This window comes from Lonchura striata, chromosome 1 (genome assembly GCF_046129695.1).
Source record: "Lonchura striata isolate bLonStr1 chromosome 1, bLonStr1.mat, whole genome shotgun sequence".
Taxonomy (NCBI): domain Eukaryota; kingdom Metazoa; phylum Chordata; class Aves; order Passeriformes; family Estrildidae; genus Lonchura; species Lonchura striata.
The window spans coordinates 156,911,974-156,934,237 of NC_134603.1; the positions used below are offsets into that span (position 1 = coordinate 156,911,974).

Here is a 22,264-nt window from a genome sequence, read left to right on the forward strand (position 1 = left end):
CCAACCTGTGTCCTTCTGAGGATGGTGAGGTGTGAAAAGGCAATGGTGAAGTCTGCACAGCAAAGCAACTGCTGCTTGTCCTCTCTTGTGCCCCCCATTGTCTCTGCTCAGAATGTTGGTCCGTGGCTTCCTCCGGTGGAAGCTGTGGGTCTCTGAGCCAAGGCTGGAGGGGCTGAGCCTTAGTGCTGCTACCACAGAGCTGCTCAGAGGGTCTCTGCCCCATTCCTGTTCCAGTCTTGCAGGCCGATGGTGTTCAAACACCTGCTTGACGTCCCACAGACTTTGATGCTCTTTGTGGGCACTGCCCACTTTGCCCTGGGAAAGCTGCTGGTGCAGCCCCAACTTGCCCTCCTGGGGGGTGCAGCTGCAGTTGTGGTTATCAGCACTTGGAAAAGCTGGATGTAGGAGTCGCGGCAGAGAGCCAAGCCAGCACTCTCTGTTTCCAGAACCTGGAGCGGTTTGTTTATGGCACGCTGTGATACCCACCCTGCACCACGATCTGCATCCAGATAGACCCACAAAAGCCAGGGGGTCCCTCCAAGTGCTGCTCCCAGCCCTGGAGGGGTTCGGCTGGGATTGAGCACACAGAGAGGTGATGGGGGATTCCAGGGCTTGTTACCCAAAAAACATAAAGAGCTGATCCTTGTGTAATGGGCAAGGGAAGGCAACAGCCCTTGGGACTAGAGAGCAAAGTCAACACAGAGTCCAGCCAGCTTGGATTGACCCAGGTGATAATGGTCAGTGGTTCAGAGCATTTCTAGTATCCAGGTGTTGGCTGGTGCCATTCCAGAGAGGTTGTCGAATAGGTATGGTCTTGGGAAGACTGGACTGTTTTGGAATTGGAGTTGTCCCTGTGCATGAAGGGACTGTGTGATGGGCACAGCATCTCTGATGGCTCAGGAAGCATTCCTCATCTGAGGGAACAGCATGAAGCTGTGTCAGGGAGGTTTAGGTTGGATATCAGGAAAGAGTTCTTCCCCCAGAGGGTGGCTGGGCACTGAACAGGCTCCCTAGGGAATGGTCACGGCCCCAAGGCTGCCAGAGCTCAGGAGGCGTTTGGACAACACTCTCAGGCACAGGGTGGGATCGTTGGGGTGTCTGTGCAGGGCCAGGGATGAGATTTAATGATCCTTGTGGGTCTCTTCCAGCTCGGGATATTCCGCGATTCTGTGATCACAGCCGTGTCCCCTCTCCCAGAGAGATGCCCTGCTTTTTTGATGTTCTTCAAGGTACCTCCCTTTACTCCTGTGTGTGCAGTACTGATGTGCAGGGCATGCGAGGGAAGGCTTCTGAGAGAAGAGGGGCTGTTTTCTCATGGATTGGGTGAAGTTTGCATAGTGAGTTGTGTAGGTCATGATAAATATCACCTCGTGTTGGTACTTGCCTTGGTTGAGCTGGGAGTGTTGCTGAGAGGCAGAGATGTCATGGTGGGGTTAGAGATGCCTCGGATGCTGAGGCCAGTCTGGCGTCTGCACTTTGGAAAAGCTTGAGAGTTCTGGAAGGTGTCAGGGAGGGAGCTGTTGGGACAGTGCTCTGGAGGGCTCAGTTCTTAGGATGAGGTCAGTGGGGTGCAGCTGTGTCTGACTGCAGCCTTAGGGAGAGGGAACCCTGTGCCTTCAGAGTTCCCTTGCCAGCGCTGGTGGGGCTGCACAGCTGGAGCTGAGCTCAGGCGCATTGGGAACAGGGTCTGGCTGCTGAGGTAGATCCCCAGGGAGTGCTGTGGTGGGAGGTTGAGCTACCTGTCTTTCCATCTCACTCTCTGCTGGGTTTTCCCTTCCAGCAGACCCTGTCCCAGCATCACAGCAGGGTTTGGTCTGGGTCTTTGACAGTGTTTGGATGGGGGCTGGAGAGCAGCAGCTGCTGAGAGGTTTCTGGATCTTCCAGACCTCAGAGCACAGTGGCACCAGCTGCTGCCACCCATGGCATGCTGATGACACAAAGGTAACAGTTCCTAAGTGTGCCCTTCTCCAGAGTGACACAGCATTGTCTCCTTTTGTTGCTGTAGAGTGTTTATAGCTCTGCTGAGAGAATCCTTGCCAAGGTCATGTCCTGCAGTGGGTACCTGTGCTGGCTCAGTGCTGACTGTAACACTGGCTATGCCTGTGCCGGTCCTTGACCTGGAGAAATCCCCCTCCTGCCAGCATTGCCCGGGTGGAGGCTTTATCAGCCTGGCCTGGGCGGGGTGGCTATGCCCAGGAAGGGTAGCTGTGCCCGGGCACGCTGCCTCTGCCTCCCTTTGATCTGTGTGTGGTCAGGTGGGTCTGTTTGTGTGGCTGCAGTGGTGGCCACAAGTGGCCTTGGTTTGTGCGGCCTCTGCTGTGTTTGTGCAGCCTCTGACCTGGTTTCAAGGCTGGGTTTAGTGTCCAGGGTTGCAGTGTCCAAGGGAGTTCCACCATGGCTTGGATAATGAGTTGGTTAATTATTAGTTGCTGTGTGGGGAGACCAGATGTGTCTGGCACTGGCATTCTGGAGCACAGGGTAGATGAACCTGCTGCGCATCATCCCGTGGACCAGGATGGGGTGAGGAGGTGAATTTGGCCCACCAGCCCCTTTCTCCTGACAGCCTCCCAGTGGCATGTGGGTGCTGGGAGCTGTGGGTGTGTGGCTGAACCCCCTCCAAGCTGTCCTCAGCGCACAGGGAGCCATGGTGTCCGAGCTCTGGGATAGAGGGTGCTGATCCTGCCTCCTCGGTGAACAGCACTGCTGTCCTACAGCTGGGGTCTGGTCTGTAGGTCCTGAAGATGTCCAGGATGACCAGCTGACCAAGGGACATCAGATGCAGAGTACCTCCTTTATGTCCCTGTCTGCTCTTCTGCATGGCAGGGGCTCTGCCCACCCCACCTCCCAAATTTCTACTTTCTGCAGTAGAGCTGCCTGTGCCTGGAAACCTCCATCAACAGAAGCTTCTGGGGAGTAACAGAATTGTCCTGAATTTCCTCTTCCCAGGCCAGTCTGGACTGATCTCTTGTATGGTTGTGTAGTGGAGCCGAGGATGCTGTTGGGCTGTGCTGAAGCTCTTGGTATGACAGTGGCTCCCTGAGCCCACTGCTTCAGTTTTGGAGGTCAGGTGCACCTGGGGAAGGCGTTGAACTGCAGCACAGATAGCCTGGTCCCCTCTCTGTGGTTGAATGCCAAAAAGAAGACGCAGGAAGAGTGAGCAGGTGTGTTTTCATCTGGAATTGCAGGTGAGGCAGCCAGTCCAGCAGTGAAGCTATGCAGGGAAGCTATCCAGTGCTACATGAGCTCAGTACTCAGTGGGGTCAGTCCCAGGCCGTGTCTGCTGCTGGATGAGCTGGCACCAGGGCCCGGGCACTGTGTTTGCTTGCTGCCTGCTTTTGGGTCTGGTGGATTTGCTGCTGGAGCTCGGCTGGGCTGGGCTGGCGGGAGTGAGGAGCGGGCTGTGTTGTGGGGCCGAGCACAGTCCTGTGGGCCTTACGTTGTCAGCTTTTATTTGTGTTAGGGATTACTCAGGGGCCTTCTCAGCAAGTCAAAAATCAAAGTGTTGCAAACTCTTGAACCTGGGTTAAAAACCAAGCAAGGATCTGTTGGGATGGTTGGTGCCAGAGGCAGCTGGCACTGATGGGGCAGCTTGTCCTGATCATCCCTGAGCAGATCCAGGGAGAGCCCAGCCAGCCCTCTCCAGGGCTCTCCCTGCCTCTCCTCCTTCTCAAGGCTAATCACCGAGTGTGTGTGTCTTGTGCTCCACTCAGAACCTGCCAAAAACCTGCTGTGTGTAGTGAAACATCACAAGTGTGTGCTTCCTGCTCCCATCAGGGAATGCTGGGGACAGAGAAGGCCTGGATGATGCTTTATCTGTCACATTACCTGCCAAAGAGGCTGAGCAGGGCAGAAGTCCCAAGTGCAGGAGACAGCTTTTTTTAGACCCAGTGATGCAGCTGGAAATACAGGTGTGCTGTTACCTTTTGGAAAGGGCTCAAAAATGTATCATTTTCCTCCTGACTGGTGAATTGTTCTAATAAAAACATTACTTCTGCCTAAAAAAAGGAAAGGGCAGGTGAAAGGCGCTGCAGAGAAATGATTCCTCAGGGAGGCTATAAATAACCTGCTGTTCCTGCAGCAGACTTGGGGAGTGCTTGTCTGTAACTCCTGGAAAAGGAGTGTTCCTAAGTCAGCTATGGAAGGTAAACTCCGGGTAGGAGCATCATGCTCACACCTTTCTTGAACATGATGGATGAGTGTTGTGGGCGCTGGTGGCTGCACAGAACAGGGACAAGGGCACAGTGCCAGGTTTGTGCCTCGTGCTCTCTGAGCAGCTTAGCCAGCCCTCTGGCAGTGGGAGCAGGAGTGGGCTCTTCCCCATGGCTGTGGGCTGCCCAGTGAGGTGAGAGAGGTGGGATGAAGCTTTAGGCTGGAGATGGAGGAAGAGCTGGTGCTGTTGTGTGTGCAGCCTCCCCTAAGGAGTCATGAGGGCTGGAACAGGAGTTGGGTGAGGGCAGGCGCTGGTCGGACCCTGTGCTGCCTCCAACACAAGATAGATGCTCCCAGGGCTGGAGCCCCTCTGCTCTGGGAGAGCTGGGGATGTTCACCTGGAGAGGAGAAGGCTCCAGGGAGAGCTCAGAGCCCTGCCAGGGCCTGGAGGGGCTCCAGGAGAGCTGGAGAGGGACTGGGGACAAGGGATGGAGGGACAGGACACAGGGAATGGCTCCCACTGCCAGAGGGCAGGGATGGGTGGGATATTGGGAAGGAATTGTCTCCTGGGAGGGTGGTTTGGGTACTGCTGGAGCAGGCACTAGGAGTTGTGGTTGTGGGGTTGGGGCTGCTGGGACAGATCTGGAGCCACCCTCCCTGTGGCCTCGGGTGACACTGGAGCAGTGGCAGTGCCCAGGTCACTGTGTTTGATTGCTGCCTGCTTTCGGGTCTGGTGGATTTGCTGCTTCCCTTCTGAGCCATCTGAGATTCCCATTCCTGCAGCAGTCTGTGGCCACAGATTTGACAGGTTTATTGGAGGTTCCTGAAGGTGCAGAGCTCCCACAGATTTCAGGTCTCCAAAAATCCTTTCTGTTTGTATGTAATAAACATGCAGGAGGTGCTGCTCCTGTGGGCCCTGCCCTGGAGCTGGTGTTGGATGGAAGGTCTGACCTCACCGAGGCGAGTGAGGGACTAAGGTTTGTCAGGAGGGGCTGCTGGCTGCCTCTGGTCCTCAAGGTATCCTGCAGGCTCCTGCTCCTCCTCCAGATGCTGTGTGGCAGGGTGGGTGGGTTTCCTCAGGGCGTGCTGGATTGCCACAGCCTCTGTAAGCCCATTGCAGCATGCTGCCAGTTCCATGAGTGCAATAACTAACTGTGTTTGTGTTCAGTCAGAAGGTGGCTGATACCTGCCGGCAGCTCCGGCGCCTGCGGCGTGCCAGGGCAGGGCTGGGGGAGCTGGCACGTGCCCCAGGTGCCCTCAGCTCTGGGGTCTTGTGCAGCCCGTGCTCCTCAAAAGGGTGTCTGCTCGGCAGTGCTCCCCTCGTCCTCTGTGCCTCGGGACAGGGGATGCTGAGGGGTTTTTGTGCTGCTGCAGGGCTGAAGGAAGGGCTCCAGCCAGTGGTGCCCGGCCGCTGTGCTGCCGTTGCTGCTGCCCTCGGCTCGGCCGCTCCTCCCCGTGTGGGGCTGCGGCTGCGCGTGGGGTCCTCGTGCAGCTCTGTGCCTCTGGAAGGGTGGGAAGAACCAGGTATCTGCCTGGAGGGAGCAGGGAGGCTGCACCAGGGTCCTTGCTGGGATCTTGAGGGTAACCTGATGATTTCTTCTCTCTGTCTGCAGATTCATTTGTGAATAGTCAGGAATGGACCCTGAGTCGCTCGGTGCCTGAACTGAAGGTGGTGAGTACTTGTGGCTTGTGCCTGGGATACCCCTGCTTCCCCAAATCTTCAGGAAAGCCCTGCATTTTCGTGTGGCCAGGAGGAAACACACAGAAGGTTCAGCCTCAGAAGGAAGAGGGGAGCTGGGGCTGCCACCATGCCAGGGAAGGACTGATGTTCCTGGGCAGCCCACGCTCTGAGGGTGAGGCAGAGTTTGTTGATCAGGGAGAGAGCGCTTGGGCGTGAAGGTGAGAAGGCACCACTGGAGCTGCTCGGCCTCCCTGCTGGCCCTGGCAGAGCTGTGATGCCTGTCTGGTGCTGCTGCTCAAGCTGGTGCAGCAGAAGCAGGTGCAGGTCCCAGGTGTGGCTCAGGAACAGGCCCTGGTGCTCACCCCAGAGCAGCCGTCCTGGCGCGGGAGGTGTCACTGCTCCTTCAGAGCCTCGCTGAGCTCTGCACTGGCACTCCTCCTGCCTGCTGAGCTGTGCCTGCCCTGCAGCAGTGCTGGAGGATGGCACTCGGCTCTGTTCTGCCAGACTGAGGGGATGAGGCTCCCCAGGTCTGTCAGCACAGGGTGGGTGTCCTCCAGTCACACCATTGCAGGGTTCACCAGCTCCCTGTGGGCTCTCAGGGGTCTGCCCCTGTCCCTCCTGCCCCACCTTACAGGCTCCTGGCATGTGCCCTTCAATTATTTCTCCCTTCAGCTTTTGCAAGATTAACCTTTTTCAATATTAGTCCAAGAAACAAAGGAACAAAATTCTTCTTGCAAAACATTCCAGCACTGTCCTGCCACACTGTCTAGTACCTGCAGTTAAGTGAGAATCAAACCAAACCTCAAATATTCATTTGTTAGTTTATCTGTGAAATGCATTTAAAAGTCATTCTCACAGCTCTTCGGGTGTTGCTGCCTGATGTTGGGGTTCTGCAAGGCTGCAAAGCCATGCTGCCAGCTAAACCATCCTAAAGCTTTTAGTTCTTCCTCAAGTGGCACAGCCCTTTCCCCAGGTTTTGCATGACCTCTGGGGATCTCTGTTGCTCCAGGATTTGATCTGGCCAAAGCAGCTCTTCTAAAAGCCTGGAGGCCTTTTGGAGTCCTAGTTTAGAGTGACAGAATCATTTGGGTTGGGAAAGCTTTTGGAGATCTTTGAGTCCAGCTGCTTCCCCAGCACTGCTAAGGCCATCACTGACTCTGTCCCCTGGTGCAACATCCACACAGCTTTTAAATTTCTGCAGGGAATGGGGACTCCACCCCTCCTGTGGACAAGCTGTGCCAGGGCTGGACAGCCCTTTCCAGGAAGGAATTTTCCCTCTACCTTTCCCTCTACTCACCCTGACCTCCCCTGGCCCAGCCTGGTGCCGTTCCCTCTCCTCCTGTCCCTGTTCCCTGGAGCAGATCCCGACCCCCCGGCTGTCCCCTCCTGTCAGGAGCTGTGCAGAGCCACAAGGTCCCCCCTGAGCCCCCTTTTCTCCTTGCTGAGCCCTTTCCCAGCTCCCTTCTGGGGCTCCAGCCCCTTCCCAGCTCTGTTCCCTTCCCTGGACATGCTCCAGCCCCTCCAGGTCTTTCTTGTTGTGAGGGGCCCAGTACTGACTCCAGCAAGAAATGTTGCCAGGCTTCACTTCCTTCCCATTTTCAAACAACTCTGCGTCCTCTGTCTCTCCACAGGAGTTGAGGGTCTCGCTGCTCTCCCTGCTTGTGTTCCCAAGCATTCAGGATACTTTCTCCAAGGTCTTTGAATAATATGATGTACTTAAGATACGTTCAGCAGTTTTCCCTCCCTCAGTTTCTCCCTAAAAGCTCCCTCCCAGTGCTGGAGGCCAGGAGGAAGCTCTGACTGAGCAGTTCTTGCAGAGGGGCACTGACGGTGCCTCCTGGCAGGACTTGTCCCCTGCCCCTGGCACTGGGCAGTGCCAGCACAGTGCCGACTGTGTTCCCACATCCTCCCAAAAACCCTGGAACAGAGGCTCCCACAGTGCTTACACACCTTGTTTGGCTCCAGTTTGCCACCTCTCAGGGGCTGTGTTCCTCAGGATTGTCAGTTCTGTGGCTGGTTTGAAGGTCCAGGTGAGCTCAAGAACACGGCAGAGCAGCAAGATTTTGGTGAGATGCAGGTCAGGGTTTGTACTATGTGCAGACAAAGTGTAAGTGCAGCCTCTGTCTGAGTTTTAGAGCTAAATGGCATTGGAGTGTTTATCTTTGCCATGGTATGGCACCCTTGCTGCTGGGCAGCCTCGGGAGCTGCTCGTTGGCAGAGGAGCCTTGGCCAACCTGGCACTGAAACCTGAGCTGCCTGCCCAGAGCTGGGCTCTCGAGTTCCTTCTGTGAGACCTTCTGCAGTTCTCCCATCTAGAGTGTTGTGTCTGTGTCAGAGGCCCCTAAAAAAACATGGACATGGCCCTGGAGTAAGTCCAGAGGAGGCCATGGAGATGCTCTGAGGGCTGAAACCCCTCTGGAGCCAGGCTGGGAGAGCTGGGGGTGTTCAGCCTGGAGAAGAGAAGGTTCTGGAGACATTAGAGCTCCTTCTAGTGCCTGAAGGGGCTCCAAGAAAGCAGGAGAGAGGCTCTCTCCTGGGACAAGAGCCTGGAGTGGCAGGACAAAGGCGAATGGCTTCCCATGGACAGAGGGTAGGGTTAGATGGAATATTGGGAAAGCATTCTTCCCTGTGAGAGTGGTGAGGCCCTGGCACTGGTTACCCAGAGAAGCTGCCCCTGGATCCTTGGAAGTGTCCAAGGCCAGGCTGGATGGAGCTTGGAGCATCCTGGGGTAGTGGAAGATGTCTCTGTTCATGGCAGGGAGTGGAACTAGATGAGCTTGAAGGTCCCTTCCAACACAAACCATTCTGAGATTCTGTGGTTCCGTGACTGTCCTGACCAGAGCTGAGCGGCAGGGAGGGCTTGGGCAGAGGCTGGGCTGTTCCCCTGGCCCATGACATGGGCATGGCATTGGTGCAGCCCCTGCCCAGCGAGGGGATGCAGGTGCAGGGGCAGGACAGGCAGGGCTGCAGCCTGTTCTCTCTGTGCTGTGGAGATGCAGGTGGTGCAGGATGGGACAGGGCTGCAGCCAGCCCCTGCTCTCTGTGCTGTCACCTCTGTGAATGTGCTGTCGGGGTCTGTGGCTGCTCTCAGGTGGCAGATGGGCACTGGTGAGAGCGGCCAGGCATGCCCTGGGAGCCATTGGTCAGTGCTCCCTGCTCCTGCCGTGCGCTGGCTCCACTGGCACCAGAGGAGCTGCGGGCAGGGTTGTGTCCTGGGCTCTGCCAGCCTGGTCTGTCCACGGGGCTGGGGCCTCTCTGCTTCTCACGGGGAGCCTGTGCCTGGCCCAGGGCGGCGGGAGCATTTGAGTGCCTGCCTGAGAGCTGGAGAACCTGCCTGGTGGTGACTCACCTGCCCAGCTCATCCCTGTGCCTGGAAGAGTTTGGCTGCAAACTTCCATGGTGGCAGAGGCACGTTTAGTGTTCGTAGCCGCTCCTGACTCCACATCTTCTGGCACTGGTGTGGTCATGTGAGTGCAACTGTACAAGATCACAGAACCATTAAGGCTGGAAAAGCCCTCTAAGATCATCAAGTCCAACCATCAACCAGCACCACCCCCGTGTCCACCACTAAACTATATCCTCAAGTGGCACTTCCACATTTTTTGAGCACTTCCAGGGATAGTGACTTGGTTCACCTTCAGCTAAAGGTGACCCTTCCTTTTTTGTGGAAAAGGGATACCTGATATCCAAACTAAACCTTCCCTGATCAATTTGAGGATGTTACTTCTTGTCCTGTTGTTAGTTACTTGGGAGCAGAGCCAAATTCCCACCTGACTGCACCCTCCTTCCAGGAGCTGTGGAATGAGAAGGTTCCCCCTGAGCCTCCTTTTTTCAGGCTGAGCCCCTCCCTCAGCCAATTCTCATTAGACTCGTGCTCCAGATCCTCCAGTAAAGACCTGGTCCCACAATTAAGCAGCATTTAATGGTCAGGAGGACACTGACAACGAGCTGGGCTGGGCTCTCTGACTGACCCATCCTGGGTCACCCACCTGCCTTTCATAGCCAGTCCGAGGGTGCTGCAGTCAGATGTGCTTCCACCCAGTTCCACTCGGTGCTCAGTAGCTTTCTCCTGTGCTTTGGTTGCTCGTTGGTGCTGGGTGTTCCCGTGTGGGCGGCACCATCGGCTCTGCTGGCAGATGCACGTAGCGGTGCTGCGGTGCTGGTGCCTCGGGCATGAGCACATGCTGGGCCTGCACCCAGTGTGGAGCTGGGCTCAGCTCCCCTTCTACTGGCAGCTGCTCTCCAGAGCTGCAGCACCTCACAGCTGGGATGTGTGGGCTGGGAAAAGAGGTTTTTCCCCTTCTGAATTGACTTGGGATGGCAAGTGTTCCCTGAGGAGCAGAAGGGCTCTGATGTGGAAGAGCTGATGTGGCTCTGACAGGGCTGTGCCTGTTCAGGTGAGGATGAGAGGACTCACTGCCCTCTGTCCAGGTGACTGTGCCCCAGTCTCAGCTGCTCTCTGCCTGACTGAGCCTGGCCAGTGCCCTGCCTCCCACCGAGTACTGGGCTGGGTCACACCATCCCTGTGTCCTCTCAGGGACACCTGTGCCTCTCATCAGTGTGCCCCAGCACTGGTGCTGTCACCTAACGAGGCTGGCCTTGTGCACAAGGACACGTGCTGGGCACACGGGTGACATGTGCATCTGTTCCAGGGCATCGTGGGGAACCTGTCCAGTGGCAAGTCGGCCCTGGTGCACCGCTACCTGACCGGCACCTATGTGCAGGAGGAGTCTCCAGAGGGTAAGGTCTGCTTCCCAGGGTGCCTGGGGATGGGCTGGGATCACTCCTCTCCATGGTGCAGAAGGTGATCGCCGTCCCTGCACCTCCTCCACTGCCAAGGGGCTCTGCAGCCCCCCCAGCCCTCGTTTGGGGTGTCTCCTGCTTGCACCCCCCCTTGCTGACGGCAGCTTTGCTCCCCAAGGTGGCCGGTTTAAGAAGGAGATTGTGGTGGATGGCCAGAGCTACTTGCTGCTGATTCGAGATGAAGGGGGCCCCCCTGAACTCCAGGTAGGAGACCTGTCCTCCCTGTTGTCCCTTCCCAGCCTCCCTGCCGGGGGCTGGGGGAGGTGGCGCTGCGAGCCCGGCACATGCCCGGCTCTCCAGCTGCCCGGCCGCGCGGTAATCCTGCCGCGTCTCCTCAGTTTGCTGCCTGGGTCGATGCAGTGGTGTTTGTCTTCAGCCTGGAGGATGAGATCAGCTTCCAGACCGTCTACAACTACTACCTGCGGCTCTGCAGCTACCGGAACACGGCGGAGGTGCCGATGGTGCTGGTGGGCACACAGGGTGAGAACGGCGCTTGGCTTCCCCCACCCCAGCCTCGGGCGGGAGCACTGGCGCCCGTCCCACTGGCCCCCTGAGCACGGGAGCATCCTGCTCTGTGAGCCTTACCTGGGGCTGAGGGACGGTGCTGAGGCCCCAGCCCAGGGCCCTGAGGAGGCAGTTCCTGCTCACACCATCTCAGCTTCCCAGAGAGAGCTGCCTCATTCCAGGGAGCCGCTTTCCTCTTGAAATGGCATGTTACCATGGTGCTGCCTCCCCCAGCTCTGCCAGCACAGGCAGGAGGGGGCCTGGGGTGGAGAGTTTTCTGTGTGACAGTAGACAGCAGGAGCAGGACATGGATGTAGGGTAAAACTGTCCTGGCAGGACAGTTCCTGAGTTCTGTGTAACCTGTTCCTGGCCAGGAAGAAGCTCTGAGGCCAGGAAGACAGGCAGGAGCAGTGGGTGGCAGTCACAGGGGGTCTGTTCCAGACACCCATAATAAAAGCAGAACAAAGGTGTTAAACTTTGGATATTTAGAGATCATGGAATGAATTTTGGGACTGAATGATCTTGGCTCAGGAATGAGGTGGCAGCATGCACTGTGGAGGTGCAGGAGTGGGACAGGTAACAGGGTAGTGGTCACGGTTGTCCCAGACAGAACCAGGTGAGGTCCTAGCCTCAGTACAGCACACAACCATCTGGAGAACTGGAGGAGGGCTTCCTCACAGTGCAGGTCCTAGATCTCCTACCCAAAAAGGTTTGTTCACAGCCTCCACTTGTCTCTGGCTTGTCTTTAAGGAGTTGGATTCCTCTTTGGAAAGATGTTGTTCCAGAACAGGCAAGCACTTGGTGGCTATGTGGGATACAAATTGAGCCTGTATTTTAGAGCTGTCCAGGAATTCCTTGGCTGTGGAGACATCTCAGCAGAGTAGACTTTCTCGTTAAACCAGGAGGATTTGTCCCTTGTATTCTTTAATATGTAGGGCTTGGTCATGAGCCCTAAAATGTTGGAGACTGACAAATCATTTTATTTGGCAGCTGGGGCTGCCTGGCCTTAGTCCTCACACCTCCCAGAGGTGTTCTGCCTCTGTCTTGCTGAAATGTGGGTGGCTGGGTGGTTTGGGAAATTGAGTCAGGCTCATTTACAGAGATTCATCCATTTTTCTGCAAACGTGGGATTTGTGATCACAGGCATTCATGGGACAGTGCTACAGAGGTGGTTCCTCTGTGTGAAGAGAGGGAGGGAGGCCAGAAGTGTCATGGGACCTGTGGCTGGGTGGGACAGGGTCCTTGCCTTTCAGCTCCTGTCCCTTTGGCTTGCAGATGCAATCAGTGCCACCAACCCCCGCGTCATCGACGACTCCCGGGCACGGAAGCTCTCCAATGATCTGAAGCGCTGCACGTACTACGAGACCTGCGCTACCTACGGCCTGAACGTGGAGAGGGTCTTCCAGGACGGTAACTGCACCGCGTCCGGGCAGTGCTGGGGTCCTGCAGAGGAGCTCGTGCTGCCTTTGGAGTAGGAAAGCAGCACCTGGACAGCTGGGTGGGGCAGCTGTTCCTCATGGGAACAGTGTGAGAGAGCATTCCTGCTTGGGCTTGGAGAGGGGTCTGCAGCACAGTGATGCTGAGGGGCACAGGGAACCTGCTCCATCTCCTGGGGGCTTGCAGTCTGCTTACATTAACTGTGAGCTTACCCTGGAGGAGATTGTGTGTTCCCTCTAGTGACAGCACAAGGCGGAATGGCCTGAAGCTGATGGGATGAGGTGTTTCTGGAGTGGGTAAGCAGTTCTTCCTAGGGAGCACTGGTGGTCATGATGCAGCTAGTTTGGCATGTGGTGGATCCTGGTGCAGCTGGTTTGGGATCTTGTGGAGTCCTGGCAGTCACAGACTCTGTGAGGACCTTTCCTCACATGGCAATCCAGTTTCCATCAGACTTGCCTTTACGACTTCTTCCACGAAAGTCACCACCGTGGATCCCAGCAGACCTAGCCCAGGCAGGCCCGGCAGGATGTCCACTTCCCACAGCAGGAGTGTGAAGGGCTGCTTCCAGAGCTGAGGTTGCCTGCTGGCCTGTGCTGTGTGGAGGGTGCTGTACCTTTGTTTCTAGAGAGCCCTTCCCTGCCACTGTCCTGGGTCACACCCAGTGGCCGCTGGCCTTTCTGGGGAGCTGGCACGAGAGCCTGAGGGAGTGACCACCCTGGCCCTTGGTGTTCACAGACAGCTCTTCCCACATGTGCACGTAGTGTTGCAGAGCGTGGGGGATGCTCCAAGACAGAAAAGCTGGTGTCCATCTCCACCAACTGCACAGGGATGCTCCAAGGGCGGGGTGGCCTTGGCTGTTGTGCCACCACAGCTCAGGCAGGAGCAGCAGAGGCCCTGTTGCTCAGAGCAGCTCTTGGTGTCTGGTGTGTGGTTGAGCTGTGCTGTCTCTGGTCTGAGCACGTTGCAGTGGGCCTGATGGTGGTGGGGCTCTTGTGGCCGAGGCTGTGTGTGGGCAGTCAGGCTGCTGAAGGTCACCTTGGGAAGGACACCCTGCAGGACAACAGGGGTCGCTTCCTCCTTGCTGGTTTCTCACGTCCTGGCAGAATTCCCCCTGGAGGTGCTGTTTGCTTTTTGGGAATTGTGCTCCTCCATCCTTCCCAAGTCCACAGATGTCACAGGAACTTCTGCAGTGAGAGGATGGGATCTTGGTATTGCCAGGTCTTGCCAGATGGTGGCCCTGGCACAGGCAGGGACAGTGCCCTGGGCTGTGTCCTGCAGTGTCTGGTCAGCTCCAGGACTCCCTGAGGAAGGCCTGCCCTGTGGGATGGTTGGCTTGGTCCCCTCATGGCAGAGCCCACGAGGTGGGGGCTGGTGTGGAATGTGCCTTCTGCCCTCTTGGCTCCAGTCAGGTCTGCTTAAAGAACTTTATTCTCAGGGTTACCCTCACAATTCCTGTCTGCAGAAATCTGGGGTTCGGATTCAGCAGATGCCAGGACAGTTTGCAAGGAGCCATTGGTGTGGGGGGCCTCAGTTCTTGGGCTTCATTTGAAGGGTGTTTCTATACCAAGGAAAGGTCAGGGAGCCCCTAGCCATGGTCACCTTGGTGATGTTCCTGAGGAGGAGGAGGAGGAGTGACCCAGCCCTGATCCTGAGGGTGCAGGAGGCACAGCAGCTGTGCTGCCTTGTGGTGTGGGTCACTTTTTGAGCTTCAGCTCTGCTGCACATCGCAAGTGCATGGTCCCACCTTTCCTCTGCGCAGCAGAGGACAGCCAGCGGCTCCATGGCCCAGGAGCTGTGGCTGGGGTGCATTGCTGCTCTCCCTCGTCCCCCTCAAACATGGGGCTGCAGGCCCAGGCTCCAGTGTGAGCTCCCGGGAGGCTCTGGATCCCCTGCCCAGGGGTCATCTTCCATCCCAGTGCTGGCTGCTGTGAGCTCAGCCCCCCAGGCAACAGCCAGACAAAGCCCTCAGCCACTGCTGGCTGGCAGAGGCTCTGCCCATCAGTTATCCGGTACCACTGCTGCTAATGAGGAATTAACCATGAGGCCAGTGAGACCACACTGGAGGGATAACATCTCCCCAGTCCTGAAATGAGGCACCTTGAGGTGACCTTCACCTTCCTGCGTACTGGGCCCAGGCTCTTCTACTTCCTGAACATCAGACAGATTTTCTGGGATAATTTCTGCCATCCCTTAAAGCTGTCTGTTCGGTTTCTCTGGTTGCCACACTCAGCTGTGCTGTACAACCAGAGAGGTGTGCCCTGCCTGCAGGGCCTGAGCAGCACCACTGCCCAGTGTCACTGGGAGCACCAGCACCTGAGCATCACTCAGTGCTGCAAAGCAAACCCAGCACTGCAAGTCTGGACAGAGGATGTGCATGCAAAGGTCCCTAGTGACCCACCAAGGATTCTACAGACAGCCCCACAGGAGGTTCCTTTACAGACCCACAAGGCCCAGACCGATGGAGGTGGCATTTGCCCAGGCAGTTCAGTCCAGTACAGAGTTGCCGTGTGGGGTGACTGAGGAGTGATGGGCTGGCCAGGGGCTCTCCTGCAGCAGGCCTGGGTTCATGGTGTCCATGGGAAGTTGCTGTTCTGTGTGATGCCCGAGGGGGCAGGTGGCCTCTGGGGACTCAGCCTGAGCAGTGCAGGCAGCACATCAGTCAGGGGAAGGGCCTGCTTCTCCTTGAAGCCCTCCAGAAGTCTGTGGGGGAGGAAACTGCTTTGTGGACTCTGACCCTGTCCCTTTCTCCCTTTTCCAGTGGCTCAGAAGGTGGTGGCTCTCCGGAAGAAGCACCAGCTCTCCATCGGCCCCTGCAAGTCCCTGCCCAACTCACCCAGCCACTCATCTGTGTCCGCAGCCTCCATTCCTTCTGTCCACATCAACCAGGTGGGGAATGGGAGCAGGGAAAGCCAAGGACCTCTTGCTGAGGTGTGCTCTCCACACCCTCAGTTCAGCAGGCAGCAGTTCAGCCCTAGACTCATAGCGCTGCTCTGGGCTGGCTCTGTGGTGTCACCCTGCTGCTGCTCCCATGGCCCAGAGCAGCTGTGGCTGCCCCGTCCCTGGGAATATCCAAGGCCAGCTTGGAGCAGTGGGGCTTGGAGCAGCCAGGTCTAGTGGAAGGTGTCTCTGCCCGCAGCAGGGGGTGGAATGAGATGTCCTTGAAGGTCCCTTCCAACACGAAGTGCTCCATGATTTTATGATCGTGTGACGGTTTGATGCTTGCCCTGAGGTCAAGTTTCATGTCTAAACCTTTGGGTGTGGCTGGTGGTGCCCAGGCCGTGGTGCTTTGGCAGGCACGCAGCAGAGCCGTGAGCGGCGTGTAGGAGCTGTTGGGCAGCTCAGGGTGGGCACAGCTGCTCAGCTCCTGCTTCCCCAGACCCAGGAAGCTGATGGTCTGTGTGCACAGGCATCTGAGGGCTACAGAGGGGGCGTACATGTGGAGAGGTGGCTTCAGTGTGAGCTGAAGGAGCAGAACAGGGAAGGAGGTTCCCTCCCCTCTGCCAGAGGAAGGGCTCTGTGCTGTTGGTAAGGTTTGCCAAGGTCTTGGTGGGGGGAGGATGGTGATGTTCTGTGATCCTGGAGCAGAGCTGAGGCAGGACAGGCTCCGTGGTGAGGGGCTGGGGGAGGAGATCCTTCAGGCAGCCACCTCACTGCATTCAAGCTTTCCTACATTCCCAGTGCCCACAGAAATGCTGTCTGTGCAACTGGTGAGGAAGAAAGCAGAGATCCTGGGCTCTATTGCTCCCCAGGGCACTCAAGGCAACAGATTCCATCTCTGCAGCAAGTGGCACATGGATTCACAGGATCTGTGACAGGGGCTGCAGGAAATCTGCCTCTGACTGAGTGACAGCACATGTAGCTGCTGGGTTTTCCATAAGGGATTGCCTTTGAAGCTCTGGGTGTGTCAGAGCCTCCTAGGCCTGGGAGGACTCCTGGGCCTCCATCACAGGAGCCTGTCCCTGCACAGCCCTGAGCCATATCTGCAGCCTACCTGATTGTAGAGGCTTCTAAAGCTGCATTGCAGGTAGGTGAGTGCAGGTTTTTGCCTGCATCTTCCTGGTGCTCCATGTCACCTGGATACCAGCAAGTTCAGGTAAAGTCTGTGTGCAGGTGGATGGGCTGCTGGGGAAGGCTGCAAAGCCAGGTTCTGTCAGAGTGTGCTTGTGTCCAGAGAGGTGGGACAAGTGGGGAGACATCCAAGGTGGGGAGCAAAGTCCAAGGGAAATACAGATTTGAGTGTCTCTGGTAATTTGAGGGTTTTATTAGCAGATTGTGTAGAGTTTGAGTCTGGTTGGGAAGGAGAGGCTGCCTGTGCTGGAAGGGAAGCAAGAGGCTACTGGCCAAGGTCAGCATTTCTCAGGGGAGCTGGACACTTGTTTAGTGTTTGCTTCCAAAAACAGCTGGGAGGGAAGAGACTCTGAGGAAAGTAAGCACTTGGCTGGTTTAGCTGAGGAATGAGTGCAGAGATAGGCCAAACCTGACCTAAAATACACAGGTGTGACATCAAAGAGCTCCTTAAGGAAAGGCAGCACTGAACAAAAGGGGTGGATTTAGGACTGGCTGCAGGGAAGCAAATTTTGGAAGAATTTTCTAACTGCACGTCATGAGCTTTGTGAGGAGTTTGCTCAGAGCCCTCCCTGCTTTCCTCTCCTTTCCTTCCCACAGAGCACCTCTCAGCACGGCTTGCAGACGACGTCTGTGTAGAGGTGAATTCTGGCTGCCTGCTCGGGGACAGACCTTTGCTCTCTGTACCTTGCTGTGCTCCTGGCTTGGCTGGAGGGACGTAGGGAGCTGTGGTGGGAAGCAGAGCTGTGAAGGGAAGTAACGCAGTGTGCAGCTCGCAGGGATTGCTTGATGGCCCGTGCCCCGCCGGCCTGCTCTGTGCCCGCCCAGTGCCCCCCTGCCCTCGGCAAACCTGGCCCCATAAGGGTGACCAAAGTCAGTTTGTGCTCCTGGCTCTTGTGTGGTCCCATCACCAGCCCCTGGTGTTTGCATGTTTCTCCCCCATTACTAAGGACCCTTCTGAAAATAGTGAAGCAATGGTGAGTGATCCTAAAATGCTGTGAAGTGTTTGCCTGTTCTTGCATGGTCTCAGAAGTGAGTTCTGGAGCTGCTCCCTGCTGTCCTCAGGGAAAATCCAAGTGGCTTTGGGAAACAAATTGACCCACCTGGTGGTTCTGACAGGGAAGTGGGCAGAGCAGCCCACATGCTCAGGTGTGTGCTCAGGCTGCCCACGTGGAGGGCACCGTGCCAGGGGGGTACTGGGGAGCAGTGTCCTGGTGTCCCATGCTCCTGGCCCGGCAGGACACGGTGGGGCAGCTCTGGGAGGGGGTGGATGGGCTCGCCCTGCCAGGAAGGACCAGTGGGAGGGTGACAAGGTGTTTGTGGAGCTGAGCTGAACTCTGTCATACCTGAGGGCCTCACCAGGGTTTCTCATTTGCTTTTGCAAGTCAAAGAGCAGTAACTGGCACAGGGAAAACAGGAAAAAGGCTCTCAAGGAAGAGTTTAGGAGCACAGGACTTAACATGGTGATGAGGTGGAGAGAAGCCAGACAATAAACACAATTAGGAGCTTTGCCTTGTGCCTCAGGCATCAGTGCGTACAGGTGAGACATGCACTTGGGACAGAAGGATCCCCTTCCCTTCCACTAGTGCTTGGAGGGGCAGGAGGAGTCCCTGGAGCACTGGGACTGGCATCTGGGGGTCAGGAGGTGGCCCTGGAACAACAGGATTGGCATTTAGGGACAGGAGGAGCCCCTGGAACTGGGATTGGCAGTACTGCTTTGGGCCTGCTCTGGCCCATACTGTGGGGACAGCGCTGTCCACTGGAGCTGCCAGCTGAGAAGGCACTTTTCTTGGAATGGGAACAAGGAGTCCCCCACAAAGGGCTTCTTATGGTAGGTAGGAGCTAGGACCCAGCCCTGCCCCTTCTCTTGTTCTCCAGAACAAGAGAACAACTTCCAGAAGAGGGAACAATTCTTCTGGAAGTAGCTTGACGCTACTGGCTGAGCCAAACTAACTTTTTTGGGCATGGCCACTAGTTGTCTGGTCTGTCAGTTGGACCAGTGCAGCGTGGTTACTGGGAGAGGAGGGAGTCCTTGTTAGCCATCTGTCTGGAGGATTCCCTTCTCCTGGGCAGTGCTGCTGTGGATGTGTCCTGGTCTCCTTGCACAGTGCATGATGATCTTGGGAACCAGCCAGAAGCTCTGCTCCCATTTCTGCCTTTGGGAGTTTGGGGTTTTTTCTCCTATTCTGCAGCGGTGCCTGGAGGATGTTGCTCCATCCATTGGGAGGGAAAGGGAGCTGTAGGAGCAGGTCAGCCCTGCTCAGGGTTTTCCAGCAGCTCTCATGAGTCACTAGGTGTGCTCAGTGGGTCCCTGACCCTGGCTGCCGTGCTCAGCATCAGTCTGGGATGGCAGGAGCCACGGCCAGCCCTGGAGTCCCGCATTCCCTTGGGGACACAGGTCTGTCCCTTTGGCCTTCCCAGCAGCTTGAGGGGTGTGGGTCTGCACCTGCTGGAGCAGGCACCTGGTATTCCCCAGAACCAGCAGCCCCAGGGAAAGCTCTTGCCTGCTGCCTTGGGCTCTCCTCTCTGTATCTTGCCCACACCTATTGCTGAGTGGGTGGGTTGGCTGGGTTTGGGAATCCCACTCTTCACTTGGCCCTGACTCCCACCTTGCTCCCTCCTGGCAGCTCCTGGCCCTTGCCTGCAGGGAGGGGATGGGAGTTTCTCGGGCCAGTGGGTGCTTGCAACACCTGCAGAGTTGTTCTACCTGATTTCCTCACTTTTGCTGCCCCGTTCTCAGTCTTTCTTCAGGGCCTCTGGGGTGCCTTTGGGAGTTCCCCAGGCTGTGGGTGAGTCAGTGTTGTGTTTGCTGTGGGATGGCAGTTTGTGTTTCTGCCAGGAAACTGGTTCCCAGCAGCTGACAGGAGGTAACACAGGTACCCAATGCAGGTACCTGACAGGCTGGTGGAGGGAATTGGGTGCCCCCTGGGCCTTGGGAGCTGCTGCCATCCCTGCCGTGCTCTGGGCTGCCCAGTATGATGGCTCTTCTCTGATGGCCTCGGTCTGCCTTCCTGCACAGGCTCTTGGGGGGCACTGGGAGAGCCTTCATCCAGACTTCAGGGAGAGATCAGATGAAAGAGGTGGAAAACCAAAGTTTGCAAGTGAAATGAAGCCCCAGGGGCAGCTCACCTGAGCTGGTAACAGTGCTCACTGGCCTGCTGTGGCACGTTCCGTCAGAGTTCAGGAGCTGCAGCGGCGGGCGTTGCCATTTCCTCATGGAAGCCCATGTCCCATTGCCTGCCTGGCTCATGGTGCCCACTTTCCATCATCCTTATGCTCCTCTGGCTTCTTCCTTCTTCCTGCAGACACTGGGTTGGTGTTTGTTGTTTGTCTGTGCTCTTGCACTCAGAGCCCTTCCCAAACTCCTTGTTCCACCTCGGGCCTTGTTCCGCTAGGAATTACTGCTCTGAGCTCCAGCTGAGTTCTGCCCTTCCCAGGCACCCGTGGGCTGCTGATGCTCTTCCACCAGTTACACACTAGTGGGAAGTATTTGTCCCACAGGCACTTGCCAAGTTTCCAGTTCCCACTGTGTTCTCATATTCCAGTGGTGGCCACTGGTGGATGTTCAGGTCCACAAGCAAAGTACCTGACCACAGCAGGCTTGTGGTACCGGCCCAGACCTGTCATCTTATTCTTCCACATCCCTGAGATTTGTCCTGTGTTCTTAGATCCCATAGAAGTTAGGGAGCTCCCTACTCCAGCAGAGCTCAGGATTGGCTCAGGATTGCCAGAGCCACTTGCTACCTTTGAAGGACTTCCTCTTCTGCCCCAAACTTGTGGCAGCTTGCCTTCATAGCCTGATGTGAGCCTTCCTCCAGCCCCAGAGCCTTTCCTGAGGATTGGTCTGCAGGACACGGGAAGCTCAAAGGCCAGTGTCCTTCATCACTCAAGGACAGTAACCTTGGCTCCAACACCAGGCAGACTTACAGGCAGAAGAAGGTTATTCTGGCCAGACAGAAATGACACAGGAAAATATAAACCAGGGTGTAGCAAAATTTCTTCCTTGATGCTTCAGTGTCCATCACCAGCAGCCCACAGAGTTTGTTCCAGCTGTCTGGCAGGAGCTCAGACTCTGCAGCCTCCTCGGAGCTGGCTCCTCCCCACAGTCACAGCATCCTGAACGTGCAGCCAAGGTCACCGAGACACGCCACGCCTGGCCAGGAGCTGGTCGTGGAGGAACAGCCATGCCCAGCTCACTGTTGATGTGGCAGGTTGTCTGTGCTGCAGCATCCTCCTACTCTTCCTAGCATTGGAATATTTCACTTTCTTTGACCTCGTTGGCATGTGATGAGCCAGTTAAACACAGACATCTGTGACTCGGTGGCCGTGGCTCTCTGCAGCTCTTCTGATCACAGCACCTGCAGAACTCCTCCGTGGGTGTTGGACCCGGCATTGACAGGAGTTCTCTCTGCTGAAGGTTCAGAAGCCACTGGCAGGTGATATGTTGCTTCACCCTTTTGTGTCCCTGGTGGTCTCCCCTTCCCTGGGACTTGGCAGCAGAATCTTCTTGTCCAGTGCAGGGTTCCTCACCCTGCAGAGGAGCTCCCAGGAGAACTGGACAAAGTTCCCAGCCTCTTGTACTTGTGGAAAAGCACAACCAGGCCAGGTTCCCTTTTGTTCTGTGTTTCAGGACTCCAGAAGTGTTCCTCTTTCCAGACAGGCTGGGATGGTCTGAGCCACACACCTGCTCACGACATGGAATTTTTTTCCTTTCTCTGCCTTCATGAGGAGGAAACTGAAATGCTGCTTGGGTGGCTTTTTCCTCTCTTAAATTCTCATTGTGTGCCTTCTCCCATATCTCTTGTTCAAGATGAGGGGATCCATGGCTTGGGTGAAGGTTGCACCTCTCTCTGAGACTGGGCTGTGGGTCATGGTCACTGCTCTGCCTGTGCAGCCCCTTTCACACTTCTCTGAACTGCTTGTCTCAGAATAAGGCTCTGATCCCACTGGGGATGGAGGTCACTTGCAGAGCCCCTTCAGCAGATCATCACCCTGCATGGGCCCCACTCCTGCTCAGAGTGTAGGCGGGATGGAGGAAGTCACTGGGCCATTGATGCCACCACTCTGTAGGGAACGCTGCGCTCTAGGACAGATGAATGGAGACGAGAGATCTCTGAAGGCTGCTCTTAGAATATCAGGTTTATTAGGGATGGAGAAAGGTCTTGCTTGGAGCTGCCAGACGCAGCACGTGGCAAGGCTTGAGGGGATGGGGGAGGGGAGAGACAAGAGGATGCTCTAGGAGATGGTGGAGGTCCTAAGAGGGGGGAAGTTCCAAGAGAGCGTCTGGCCCCTCAGAGACCCCTTATCAGGGGACTTCAAGGTGGGCTGGAGCAAGACTTGGGCCAATGGGGTCACAGACACTTGATGTTTCAGGGGAGGGTTACAGGTGTGGAATGAACCATACATTTTGGGGGTTGAGATGGAACAGTCCATTTGACTTTTGGACCTATCTGTAGGTAAGGGTATTGTCCAGCCAGTAAGGAGGATTGTTTTCATCCTGGCTGTACTATTGTGAATCTTTTGCCAGGCAATCATATTTATTCATCCTTCCCAACATCACTCTGCAAGTGTGGAGCTGGGAGGAGGTGGGCTGCCCCTTCTGGGGTGCTGGAGCTCACCTGCCCT

The 22,264-nt window shown here is 56.4% G+C and overlaps 1 protein-coding gene across 4 annotated transcripts in view; it reads left to right on the top strand.

The window, feature by feature from the left end:
- Positions 1–22,264, top strand: part of AGAP3 (ArfGAP with GTPase domain, ankyrin repeat and PH domain 3) — a 108,689-nt gene that overhangs the window by 33,369 nt on the left and 53,056 nt on the right. For 3 of the 4 annotated variants that reach the window (XM_021538996.2, XM_021538997.2, XM_031503774.2), the window contains exons 2-7: positions 5,763–5,821; positions 10,483–10,570; positions 10,752–10,837; positions 10,972–11,113; positions 12,413–12,547; positions 15,333–15,460. In XM_021538996.2, the coding sequence (XP_021394671.2) occupies positions 5,763–5,821; positions 10,483–10,570; positions 10,752–10,837; positions 10,972–11,113; positions 12,413–12,547; positions 15,333–15,460 (638 nt within the window). Of the gene's footprint in view, positions 1–1,181; positions 1,230–5,762; positions 5,822–10,482; positions 10,571–10,751; positions 10,838–10,971; positions 11,114–12,412; positions 12,548–15,332; positions 15,461–22,264 lie in introns of those variants that run through there. The other variant, XM_077790106.1, reaches the window with a different exon arrangement.